The sequence below is a fragment of the Strix uralensis genome, chromosome 1, assembly GCF_047716275.1.
Source record: "Strix uralensis isolate ZFMK-TIS-50842 chromosome 1, bStrUra1, whole genome shotgun sequence".
NCBI classification, from domain to species: domain Eukaryota; kingdom Metazoa; phylum Chordata; class Aves; order Strigiformes; family Strigidae; genus Strix; species Strix uralensis.
In genome coordinates, this window is record NC_133972.1 from 166,124,876 (window position 1) to 166,138,590 (window position 13,715).

The 13,715-nt window shown below is 42.1% G+C and overlaps 1 protein-coding gene across 1 annotated transcript in view; it reads left to right on the forward strand.

The window, feature by feature from the left end:
* Positions 1-13,715, forward strand: part of TG (thyroglobulin) — a 162,036-nt gene that overhangs the window by 10,049 nt on the left and 138,272 nt on the right. The window contains exons 8-15 of the mRNA XM_074888192.1: positions 1,257-1,442; positions 4,645-5,709; positions 7,362-7,949; positions 9,408-9,650; positions 9,988-10,125; positions 10,692-10,769; positions 11,198-11,310; positions 12,015-12,126. Of these exons, the coding sequence (XP_074744293.1) occupies positions 1,257-1,442; positions 4,645-5,709; positions 7,362-7,949; positions 9,408-9,650; positions 9,988-10,125; positions 10,692-10,769; positions 11,198-11,310; positions 12,015-12,126 (2,523 nt within the window). The remainder of the gene's footprint in view (positions 1-1,256; positions 1,443-4,644; positions 5,710-7,361; positions 7,950-9,407; positions 9,651-9,987; positions 10,126-10,691; positions 10,770-11,197; positions 11,311-12,014; positions 12,127-13,715) is intronic.

Consider the following 13,715-nt stretch of genomic DNA (forward strand, 5'->3'; position numbering starts at 1 on the left):
AGAGAGTTTCTCTGCTTACAGGTAGTGAACTCTGCGGGACAGGAGGTCAGGTACCTCCTTCTCACTCCTACACCGGAGCCCAAGAAAATTGCCTTGGCTGGGGAGAGTTTGAACCCCCTGGTGTGATACTTCATCCTCCCATCCAAATTCATATGACATTGCTGTCTGACCCTTGCTAAGGAGTTGCATCACCAGAGATATTAAGCAGATAGTGATGTAAGTCTTCTGGCCACATAGTCACAAGGTTTTTCTATTTCTGGGCAAGCTGGTCATTCTGGGGAGTCTGGAAAGCATCTTCCCCTTCCGCTGCACAGTGTTGTTGAGTAAGCTCAGACTGTAGCTACGGATGCAGCTGCTGTCAGCAAAGATGAAGCTGTAACAGCCACAAGATGGAGATGTGACCACGTTTGTCAGCTGCCGCGGGGACTGCTTTGATAATACCCAGATCTCACAGCCCACCTGAAGCCACACGCATTAGGAAAGTTGTCAGACTTCCTTGGTGAACAGGTTGCTCTGATGTGATGCCCTTGCTGCCTCAACCTGGTAGCTGAGTGTAGCTGGAAACCTCTTGATGGTGAGAAATGTTTAGGCTGCAGGATTGCAGGTTTATATAAACAAACAAAATTTCCATTGGAAGGGTGGAGTCTAGTACTGGAGAGATCTTAACTCAGAAAATTTGCTTTATAGTGTTTTGGCTTCTCTGCCATTAAGGCCAGTTTGACAGCAATAGGTCTGTGGATCCCTGTGGAAGGAAATAAAGAAATTGGGTGGTCCCAAACCAAATCTCCACAGTCAGGTGCAGATCCTTTTGCAGGAACAATGCCTCTTTGTCTTCAGAAACACTGATGTTTGCCTTCATCTCAGTCTCCCAAGCTGTACACCTATCTCTGTTGGCCAGCTTTGTGTTTGCATTAAGGGCCAGAGCTCACCTAGCTTCAGCACAGCTCCCTGAGAGATATGCTGCTCCTCTGCCTACCTGCGACTATGGCTGAGAAATGTGTTGAGGTTTTATTTTCTTTTTAGTTTTCAGCAATGAATACCTACAGTAGTAAACCATGGGGACAATTTTCCAGGGGAAAAGAGGACAGAGAATTTGCTTTTTGGGCTGGTACTTGAAGTGTCACTGAAAACAGTCAGGAAATTAAACTTTTTTTTTTTCTTTTTTTTTCTCCCAACTAGGCAAAGAATGGGATCAAGCAGAGATGACTCTGAAATTTTAAGCTTTCCCTCCTTAGCGCATACTGTTTTTCTTCCAGGCCCCTCAAAGTGTGAGGTCGAGCGGTACTCAGCCCTGCGTTACCAGCACACCTACGTGCCGTCTTGTGATGCTGAGGGGGGCTACACGCCGGTGCAGTGTCAGCAGGGAGGACAGTGCTGGTGTGTGGACACCAAAGGACAAGAGGTCCAGGGCACAAAGAGACGAGGACAGCCCCCGGCCTGCGGTATGTATGAGGTTTGGAAAAGGAAAAATGAGACATCTCTTGGCATCTTTAGAAAGAAACCCAAAGGATCTGTTCCCTTCATGGCTCTGACAGATGCTGATGTTCAAAAACTGAGATCCAAACACCTCCCTGGGGTTAAGAGCCACATGCTAATAAACTCTTAAATATCATATTTCTTTTATTTTCCTTTATGACCTTTCTTAGCCTTTTAGTTTTGCATGCAGCAAGGCTTTTCTTTGCAGCTGTGATATCTGTCTCTTGACTCCAGGAGCTGGGTTGTTAAGTCAGAATATCTGGGATAATATAAGGCAGCCAGTGATGGTGGTTTTGGGTTTTGTCTCCTTCCTTTAGTGAAATGCTATGGAATTCCTAATGCATCTCTCACCCTGAGGATTTTTTTCACATCTGTGTCACTGCATATTTGGCCAAAATTTCAAAATCCAGTAAAAAAAAACCCCAAACAATTCAGAAAAGGTGTATGGGTTGGGGCTTTGAGAGATTTCATAAAGAATACACCATCAAATCACTGTCCCAAATGGAAATGACAGCAGAAATGTCCAAGGCCCGGAGGGGAGGAGGAGAGTTAAAAACCTTCACTCCCAAGCGCACTACCTAAATATTCAGGATTGTGCTGGAGGGCTGGGGCACAGGGTCTTAAAGTGGAGGCCACCTTCAGGGAAGGTAATTACTCTGTCTTTGAGACACAGTCTTACCATTCAGATAGAGAAGGGAGGAATCTCCCCTGGGTGTCTCGTCTCCAAGTCTCTCAGAGTGCTCTGGGCACAGACAGGCTTAGTGCAAAATCAAAATGTTAGCATGCCTCCGAGGCTGATCACCAAGGATATTGCAAGGGAACCTAGGAGAGGCCTCGCCATATGTTGGGACTGGTTGTTTGCTCTTTGAATGTGCTTTTCTGAGCCCTCCTGATGATTTTGTTGGGGAGGGATGGGGAGGCAACGACTTGAGGTTGCTTGCAGCTTTTATTGGCAGACTCAGGAAATTTAAGCAGGGAAAAATTTCTGCAGAGGTTTTGCAGTCTTAACTCCTGAGAAGGTATTTCATGAGGATATAGCTGCAGTCTGTGTTCAGACAGCTACATGCCATGTGTGTGTCTCCAGTACTGCTCTGTTTTATTTCTCTTTAATATCTTTGACTCTCACACTCAGCAGCATGAACACTGGAGAAGGCAGAGATGTAGGTGTGGGTAGCACGTAGGTGTGGGTAGCACATTGGGTACTCGCATGACCTGGGGCACCAGGCAATCCTGATAGGGACATGCTTCTTTTCAGACCTTTTACAGTAAATTCACCCCAGCAGTGCTTTTCCTTTTATTCCTCCTCACTCTGCTTTGACTTGATTCAACAGTGGGTAGGAGGGGAGAGTGTTTAAAGACCATGTCCTACATTTGTTTCATATTAGCATACTTGCAGGACTGTGTTTTACACTAACTTATTGGTCCCCAGAGGAATGTTCTTCATCTCTTTTACCAAGAACCAACACTGAAAACAGAAGGGGCCTATCCTACAGAAAATGCCTTTACAAAAGAACCACTGTGAGGGACTCTGCACCCCTGCCAGGAACTGCAGAGCAGGGCAGGGGTGCAAAAGGAGGAAGGAGAAAGATGCTGATCACAGAGCCTCAGATTACTTGCTAATCTATTTTAGCAGCTTTTAAGATTTCCACCTTTTATCCTTACTGTTAACAGGATTTATGTCTGCTTTATCATATTGCCTGAATATGGAATAAATGGGGATGGGGCTGCTGGAGCAGACCAAAGCTGTTCATCCGCCATGCTGTTCCCTACAGGGACAGCAATGCTGCTTAGGGAGAAAGTGTGAGCAACATGGCAAATGCATATAGCTTCCATATATCTTCCTGCAGGTGGGAAAGGCCCCAAACTAGAGTCTGAACTCAGATCATTGTGTTTAGCACTCCCCTATGGAGTCATCTTTCAGGGATTTACCTAACTGCCCTTTAACCTTTTATCCTTCCTAGCATCCTCTGGCAATAAATTTCATGATCATAATTATGTGCTCTACTTCTGGACCATTCTAATTCCTCTACTGTGAGAAATACCGAATAACAATTGTCTATTGTGCATGATGCAGAGAATCATGATTTTTAAAAACATTTATCATATTTTTTGTCCAAGATGAATAGTCTGTCCTACTGGAAAAGCTGTTCTGTCCTCAAAATATTCTTGCATCCCTTCTCTACAATTCTGCTACTTTTGCAGGAAAGGTAACCATGTGGTGCATGATTCAAGCTACTACATGCATTCCACAGATTCAGTCAGTGCCATAACCATCCTGTCTGGTTGGTTCTCAGTACCTTTATATCTACCAAGTTTTTCCTTTTTTTGATGTTTTTTGATCCTTAAGCTGATGTTTTAAGAGTTCCTTCTTCAGTGATGGGTTTTATCCTAACTTGGAGCCATTGCTGTCTGCATATGAATGTACACATGGGGCTGAATGCAGATATACCTATGACATGGCTTGGCCCAGGATATGGGTGCCCAGGGCCACTGTTGGTACCCTCAGTACCCTGACATTTGACTATTTTTGTTGAAATTTTGTATTTTTTTTCCTTTAGAGCTCATCCGTGAATGCCATCTGGTCCTTAGTACACTATTACTGCTAATTTTAACAATTTGTTTTCAAACTTCTTGTAATGAACACTTCATTGTGAAACTGAAGATCTAGGTAGGAAACTTCCATAAATTCCTCATTAGTGGTGGTCATTGGTTAAAATGATGTTCTGTTTTTCTGCAGTCTACTTCTTAGGTTTATGTATTGCATCTGGATTACCGGAGGGTTTCGTTAGAAGCAGGCAACCTACCAGAGAGTTAAAGTGTTTGGAAAAGTCTTTATTTGTTCTTTTGGCCATAGGAAGAGGAGTGAGGATTTACACTGGGAAACAATAGAACCAGAAGAAGACCACAGAGCAGGCAACTCAGATGTGGTGAAGGAATGTTTCCTTTCACTTTATGTCTTGACTGGAGAATTTTATTTATAGACCATATTCAACAACAATTCAAATTTCCTTATCAATGTTCATGATGTGTAGCTGAGGAACTAGAGACAGGTTAAGCTATACTTTTATGTGGTTTCTGCTGAGACTGCTTGAAAGACAGCCATGGAGTTAACAGGTTTTGGAGGTTCCAAAATTTGCATTTTTTTTTTTTTTTTAAATCTTTGTCTAGGTGAAGAACAACTGTGCATCTCTGAGAGGCGACGAGCCTTGTCGAGGATCTTTTATGGCCCTGCTGGGTACTTCAGTCAGCCCAATTTGTTTTCCATGCCAGATATGCAGTTGGAAAGAATAGCTGGCTTCTCAAGACCCTGCCCTTCCTCCTTCAAGGAGCTGTTTCTTGATTCTGGATTGTCATCCCCAGTTGCACAAAGCCCGTATGTCAGCCAGATTCCTGGGCTAGAAACCACCCTTAGCGAAGCCATCACAGGGATGTTCCCATCAAGGGAACTGGCTCAAGTGGCACTGCAATTTACTGCCAATCCAAAACGTTTCCAAGAAAACCTCTTTGGAGGAAGGTTCTTGAAAAATTTGATCCAGTTTAACTTCACAGGGACACTTGGCACCAGCGGGAAATACAGCATTGGCCAATTTTTCTCACAGGAGGATGTGGCAGAGAGGGATAATAGCCAAGGTCTTCTGGAATCAGCTGAGGCATTTTCATTGGAGGTCTCAAAGGGGAGCTCCATTCTGAGTAAACCTCTTGTAGGCAGCTTTGGCCGCACAGTAACTCTACAGGACAATCAGAATAAGATGAAATTCCTTTCCTCTGTTCTGGAACTACCGGAGTTCTTTACTTTTCTTCAACAAGTGATTTCTGTCCCCAAAAGCATTGCTGAAGATTTAGGTGAAGTGGTGAAACTAGCACTGGGATCTGAAGACTGTGGTGAGGAGCCAAGGGACCTGTTTGTTCCAACATGCACCAAGGAGGGGAGGTATGAGGAAGTTCAGTGCTATGCAGGAGAGTGCTGGTGCTTAGACACTGCAGGTAAGGAAGTTCCAGGCTCAAGAGTTCAAGGCGAACGTCCAAGGTGTCCCACTGATTGTGAAAAGCAAAGAAGAAACATGAAAAACTTGAAGCAAAGCCTGCCTGCAGGATCAGATCTTTTTATTCCCTCTTGTACCGAGGATGGAGACTTTCTGCCACTCCAGTGCTATGGGACGAATTGCTTCTGTGTTGATTTGAATGGCAAGACTATTCCGGGAATAAGGGGAAAAGCTGGAAAGTCAATGCAATGTAAGTCCTAGGGACTGGAAATTTAAAGATGCTGCCTTATTGTGTTGGACTTTTATGATGCTTTCTTCATATCTAGTTATATCTGGAAATTTATGGCTGATGTATACAAATGATATTGTCCCCTAAGAGGAAAGCAAGTCAACCCTACAGCTGCAGGGGAATAGTGTATGTAAATATAATACAGTGTATGTAAACCTTGATATCCCAAGTCTTAAGATGGTCCACCCTTCTTTCAGAGTGTAGGCCAGGACTGCTCAAAACAGAGGAGCCTGAGGTCTTGCCTTGTTAATGAACATGTCATTGGTATGTATCACTACCTAAGTGTGTAGCTAGTGTGTATAATATCCATGATGCCCATGAGACCTGGAGCATCTGTATAACTGAATGTGACCCTTGCCGAGTGAAAAAGCCATTTCACTTCCAGGACCAAGTAACCTGGACACGGTCACTGGCTTATCCTTGTCCCGAGAACTGAAGACCTTCAGTGCCTTAACGATGAATCATTTTTAGTCTTTTACCTCAAGAATACATCCTTTACTTGGTAGGATGTCACAGGAGTCCAAATGTAGGAGAGGGTTTCAAAGGCTAATAGGTTTCTCATAAAGATCACACAGACCAGAAAAGTGAGTTGCAAATGACTTGTTAGACATCAATTTGGCATTGCAACTTGCTTATAGACTATGAACTGCCTCTTCTTGCCCTTCTATTAATGTAATACAAAGAAAGAAGGAAGGACATAGTCTGGGGATATTTGTCTTTCAAGTTTCTGTGAGCTGAAAATGGCACATCAACAGGGAGAACAGAGCAAGAGAAGAGCCTACTCCTCATTTGGGAAGGAATAGCAGAGTATCCAGCAGGTGATAGTGGTACATAGTGAAGGAGCTCCTTTGCATAGCAGTTTGCAGAAGTCATGGGGAATTTATCGCAATGATCTGAATTGGTAGGGGATTTATATCTAGCAACTCATCTGCAGTGCAGTCACAGATAGGTTCATAATTCTCTGGTGCTCAAAAGGAGATGAACTCCTATGTTTTGCTAGGTTTGTAGAGCAAAATGGTGGCAAAATGAAATTTGGCTCTGGAAATGGCAGAAAAGGCTTCCAAAACAAACTCACTCCAGCATTTTGAGGGATGGTATTTTTATATTCAGCTGCGATATTCAGTAGAGAATAGGAGGAGGGGACAACAGAATCTGAAAATTCTGTTAGATCCAAGGGGAAATAAAATCAGTGTTATCCTACTATTCAGATGATTGCTTTTGCAGGGATTGGCTGAAAAAGAAGTAACTGCCAGATTATCAAGCGTATCTGAAAATACCTAGTTGGTGTGAACAGATTCAGGAAGGCATTTAGTGTCATCAAGCACCTATCCTCCCCACTAAGAACTACAGGCACCTAATGTGCTCAAATATTTTTAGAAGTCATACCTTTATGCATCTTTCAGTACTCACATGCCTTTGGAAATCCTACCCTGGTTCAACATGGGAGCTAAATAGCCTTAGCCCTCTTAATAACAGGCCAGAAATGTTTTTGTTAGTATTAGGATAAGTGACCAGGTTTTAGTAATGGTGTTTATAGTACTAGGGGAGTAGGGGGTATTGTATGTCTTCAGTGCATTCATAAGACATGCTATGTATGTTTTTCTTTTCCCCAGGCCCAAGCACTTGCCAAGTAACAGCTGGTCAGGAGTTTCTAAAGACTGTGAAACTCATGTTGTCAGATCCAAGTGCTCTGTCTCAGCTCTCCAGCGTTTACCTCCCACAGTGTGATGCTGATGGAGCCTGGAGGCAGGTGCAGTGCAGTGGCCCTCCTGAGCAAGCCTTTGAGTGGTACAAAAGGTGGATTGCGGAGAACCATGAAGGCAAAACCCTGCCTGTTACTAATCTATTGAACATCATAACTGGATATAAAGAGGCATCTTCCAAAGGCTTTTCAGCTTTTATTAAGGCTTTGTATGAGGCTGGGCACCAAAATGTCTTCCCAGCATTCACCACGTATTCCTCCTTCACTGACCTTCCACCTGAAGTGCTGGAAGGAAATGTGACCAATGCATCTGAGAACATTTTACTAGATCCATATATCTTCTGGCAGCTTCTGAATGAGCAGCTGGCCTACTACCCAGGACCCTATAGTGATTTCAGCACTCCATTAAGCCACTTTGAACTACGTGATTGTTGGTGTGTTGATAGTGAAGGAAAAGAGCTGCAAGGAACAAAGGCAGAAATGAACCAGGTCCCAGCATGTAAGTAACAGAATTTCTGGCACATAAGTAGCAGTATTTCTGGTCTTTGCTTTTATGCCACAAGAGCAAAGTCCTTTCAAGTGCTGTGAAGTATCAGACAATGCCTTGTCAGAAAGATCATCAATACTGCCATTGTCACTGTCCCCCAGAGGTGGGATAATGAATTTTTGGTAAATAAGTAGTGTCTTGGTTTTGGGAATAAGGAAGAATAAAGTTCCATATCAAGTTTGTGTAGATTTTATAATGTGGAATTTGGACATATAAAGCTTTTGCAGAAGATACTTAGCCAGACAGCAAAGGACACTTTGAAGTTAGAAACAGCATATGAAGAGTTGTGTGGAAAATTCAGGATTACACTGTGATGTAAATAACTTTCAAGAATGCCTTGAAATGAGGCAAGTGGAATTTTCTTTACTGTTTCTTACTACACAGTGAGGAGTAACAGAATAAAAGAGAGGAGATTTAGTTTAGATGGAAGGAAGAAATTCTTTACTATAAAGGTGGTGAGACACTGGCACAGGTTGCGCAGAGAAGCTGTGGCTGCCCCCTTCCTGGAAGTGTTCAAGGCCAGGTTGGACGGGGCTTTGAGCAACCTGGGCTAGTGGAAGGTGTCCCTGCCCATGGCAGGGGGGTTGGAACTAGATGATCTTGAAGGTCCCTTCCAATCCAAACCATCCTATGACTCTATATCCCCTAGAAGTCACTAGGAGAAGAGTGAAGCCAGCACTGAAGTTTGCTAAGCCCTCTATCTAGACACCTCCACCAAAGCTGTTGGGCCATCTTTGGGGTTACTTCAGCAGATGACCTATATTATAAATGTAGTTACTAAAACCATTCTTATCACATAGATATTTTCCAGCTGGGAGGAAGAGAAAAGACAATAAATGGCGAACTTCCAAATGAACAAGGAATGTCAGAGATGCCAGTTCTGTGGGTAAATGGGGAATAAAGGGGACAAAGCTGGTTTGGAGAGAGTTATTTTAGCAGGGCTTTCACTGAGCTGGTTCAGTGTGTTGAACTGCCATTTCTGAGTCAGTAGATGTATGGAGAGAACAGGCCAAGTGCGAGCTGCCACTCTGGACCCAAGAGATATACCTTCATTTTCCTTTCTCACTCTCTCTTCTGTTTATCCACTTTTTTTAATGACAGCAACTGAGGGACAGTTCTGTAGAGACATATTAACTCTGTTTGTAACCAATGAAGAGGAAGTAACTTAAAATTGTGAAGACTTTGGCCCAAGACTTGGAGAATGTTTGGGTGATTCTTGGTACTCTTAGACTCTTGTTACATAGCTAAGCATTGACAGGTCTCATTTGTTTGCTTTCTTCATTACACAATTCAAAACCAAGAGAGTGCAGAAGGATCCACAAGATGGTCATTAAAAGACCAGCTAGTTTTCACAAGCAAATCTTTACTGGATTTAGATAAAAGGCATTAATATACCCTCTGGTTCTACAGGTCCTGGTATATGTGAAGGTGTTAAGCAGGAAGTCATGAAATTTATGGAGGAGGCAGAGCAACTCATCTTAGCATCAAATCGTTCCCACTTTGCTTTTGGAGAAAGCTTCTTGGTGGCAAATGGAATACAGCTCACAGACAGCGACCTCCTACGTTCTGCTCGGCCCTACGAGTCAGAGGTGGTGGTCTCTGAAAAACTGTTATCGAGCAGTGACTATGCTCTCCAGCTGGCTGCACAGTCAGGTAGGTGAAAGAGAGACAAGAACTTAATTAAATGGATTAATTCCCAGAATCTGTGCAAGAGTACTCTATGTCAAATTCAACTTTGCTGAAAAATGTATGGAACTCAGGAGGTATAATTAATCAGTGTATAGTTAACCACAGCCAAGAGCTGATTTCATCTGTCTTATGTGTATGACAAGATGCATATATAAGATCTGGACACTTACCAGCCTTTATATATTTGCAGCGTTTGTTAATTTGCCTTCTAAAATACAGAGAACATTCAGGTGTTTGCAAATGTGCATTTAAAATATCTTGTATTGGCCACTAATAGCTTTCTTTTACTTATCATTTACAGTCCTGCATTTCTATTGGCGGAATCACTTTACTTCTAAAAGTTCTGCTGGGGAAGCAGCGCAGCTGGGATTTCTCCCTTACATCCCACAGTGTGACGGCCTGGGAAACTGGGAACCAACTCAGTGCTATGAGAGCACAGGTGAGCAGTTGCTAACAGGATACTCTGTTTTGTCTGAACAAAGAAAAGCTAAGCAGAATTCTAATAAAAAGATGGAAAACCTGTATTGTTGTAGCCAAACTGGAGAGACGTGAAGGGGTTTACAAGATGGGTGGAAAATTAACTGGAGTAAGGGGATTCAAGTGGCAGCTCACTGGGGCTCAAAAATCAGTTGATGTTCAGTTGCTCACTGCTAGTAGTGTTCCTCGGGGGTCAGTTCAAGGGCTGGTACTGCTTCATTAATGACCAGGACAATGAGATGGAGTGCACTCTCAGCAAGTTTGTGGCTGATACCAAATTGCTGGGAGTAGCTGATACACTGCAGGATAGGGCTGCAATGGAAGAGTCTCACCAGAGCTGAGCTGCTACATTTCCATTCTCACCACTGCTCTCAGATGTGGTCTACTTATCTGTGGATAGCAGAAGTAACTGTGATTTAGATTTACTAACCGCTTCATATAGTGTTGAGAATTAAAATCTTCCCAGTACACAACAAAGCATACTGCAGTACAACTTCTAATATAAAGCTACTTTTCTTCCCTGGCCAGGTCATTGCTGGTGCGTGGATGAGAAAGGACATTATGTTATGGATTCCTTGGTCTCACGCTCAGCAGAACTTCCCAAATGTCAGTTGGTTTTTCTTCCTAAATATTTGTCTTTACCTGTTCTTACAAACGTTAATATTTATTGAATATTCTACTATGATATGCATGAAACAAGGCTTGTTTCTAATGACTACAAGAAAAGAAAAAGTAATTTTATGTTTGTTTTGCTAATTATTTTATTTTCCTTTGTGTGATTTTGGCTTACATGATTTGAGAATGGACCCTCTACTGTTGGTGGCCCTGCTTGAGCAGGGGGATTGGAACAGATGTCCAAGCAGATGTCTCCAGAGGTCCCTTCCAACCTCAATCATGTTGTGATTCTGTGGTTATCAAACACCAATCAGGAATTCCCTGCCTGAGGCTGTAGCAGAGCCTGATGGGGATGTATCCCTTTCTCTAGCTTAGGTTTGATTTTGTTTTAAGATGCATGTACATTTTCCCTCTTACAGGCCAGACACCATGTCAGCGATCTCAAACCAATGCCTTAATTTCCAGCTGGAGACGGAGCGGTTCAGAGCTGGATGTCTCTACAGCTGATCTGTTCATCCCCTACTGCCTTGAGGTGATTTAACATGATTGAGGGAGCAAGAAACAAAACCTCCATGATTTTGTTTATGCCATGCCGAGGGCCCGTACAGTTTCAGTCTATGGTCCTTAAGCATCCCTTGTGCCTTCCCATTAACCTGAAAGAAAAGGATAAGACAGAACTCACATCAGGCTTTGCCCTGCGTAAGGCAGAATTTAAATAGTTTTGAGATGAAGATCAGGAATAGGAAGCTCTGTCCCTGCCTATGCTTCCCTCCTACAGGATGGCTCTGTCAAGTCCTTTTGCAGGGCTATGCTTAAAAGACAGAACTTAATTGACTGGCATTTGCAGTGCTCCTTCTTCCTGAGCTGTGAGACAATGTCAGGATGAGAGGGAGTTGGATGCAGGTACCCCAAAATAGGATCTATGATGCTCTCAAAACATGGCAGTGAGTAGGATAGAGCCCTGAGACAGCCAAGGAACAAACATTTCAAACCAAGATTATACCAGAACTTCATCTCAATGGGCTTTCAGTCTGTATACTGCTTCTGTCAGGGCCTAGTCTGCGTACTAAATTAGGTAGACTGTATTTTAATATTTTGTGTTTAATTGTAACATGTTGTTTTACTGGACAAATGTATATATAATAAAATATTTTAACCAACCTTTGGGGTATGGATATTGGTATGTCTGTATTAATATACATTGCTCTGCAATGACTTGTAATTGATTCTTTGTAGACAGGAGAATATGCTGTACTACAGAGATCCAACACAGATATTTGGTGTGTAGATCCTGTGTCAGGAGAAGTATTTCAGCGTGGCAGCAAAGATTTGGATGGCAATCCTGAGTGTGAGTAATGCTTTACCCACAGCCTGTGGCGCTAGTGGCAATGCCTCATGCTTTGCGGCATATGTACTTTCTTTTTCAGAATTATGCCAGTGAAACACAAGGGGCTTACAGTTTAATTTCTCAGTGATTCAATACCTACCAGGACATCAACATTGAAAGGGTATCTGAAAATAGTTATCCTTTACTTTCATAACACCAGAAATAAACTAGTCTAGACAAACTGATGAACAGGCTTCTATGCATTTTTTTGCCTTTCATTTTTTACCACCGTAGAAAATTCTTTGGGCTCATAGATAAGTTTTCTAAGGCAGTGAATCCTGAACTGTGGGAACTGGGCCATGTGCAGATAGTGAGTCCATTTTACATGGCCCACCACCACTCCATGGAATGCAATTAGATCTATAATACCTTTTTATTGTCTTCAAATAAAGACAGAGAACTGTTGAAGCCCCAGAGGAGATGGTAGATTCAAAAAGTTGAAAAATCCCTGCTTGTATTGTTATTGAGATAGCACTTGGGGATATGGTGTAGTTGGGATCTGTCAGTGCTAGGTTAACGGTTGGACTAGATGATCTTCAAGGTCCCTTCCAACCTAGATGATTCTGTGATTCTGTGATTGTAGGAATTAAGATACCTTATTGGAGTCTGTGGACTTGCTCTGCTCTTCTGAGCAGTACAGGCAGCCCAAGAGCCTGCTGTGCTTATTTCTCCAGTTCTTCAGCTAGTGATTTTTTTGCTTGCGATCTCCTGTAGAAAATTTGGGAGAGTAATCTGCTGGTTTCAGGCAAATCTTCTCCGAGAACATCTGTAACAGAGTAGATAATTACTCAGTAGAGGATAGTTAGATAGCACTTTCATCTGACCCAGCAAGTCTGCTTTCTTTTTCTTATATATGGGCTAATAATAGAAGTCCATGAGGACATGTAAGAGGCCCGATGAGGGATAAGTAACTGCACATTCACTGAGGAATTAGTTGTGTAATTGTTAATTACACAGGTTTACAAACTTACTCTGACACTTTTACATGAACAAAATTAGTAAGGACCAACTTTACCTCAAGTTTGGATTGAACTTTTTGGATCTTCTTGTCAGGGGGTAGTTCTGCACACTCCTGTCCCTGTTTTGTTTGTTTGTGGGAAACCATAAATTTTGCTGTTTCATGGTTGGGGTTTTTTTTCTGTTTTGAAGGTATAAAACTGGGACATTTTGACGATTTTGAAATATAAATGGTCATATTATTAAATTTTAAATTACCTTGATCAAAAATTCTTACTAAAAAGATTAATATGATTTCTTTTCAAAATTTTAAATATCAGCATCTAAATGATACACCATCAAATTTATAGCAAAAAAAAAGAGATGTAAATGCAAAATAAATATCAGTATTTTTTCAACTATTTTATTGATGCAAACCCATATAATTTCCCCTTTAATCTTTAGAAAAAACATGGTTTTCCTAGTGGAAGTAAAATTCCCTGTTTTGATAATGATTCAAATTATTTATTGTTTCATGATCACTAATCTTCCTTCTAATAAAACAAGCTGAAAGCACTGCTGTTGAAGTCTTTAGGACAGTTTGTTGTCTTCTG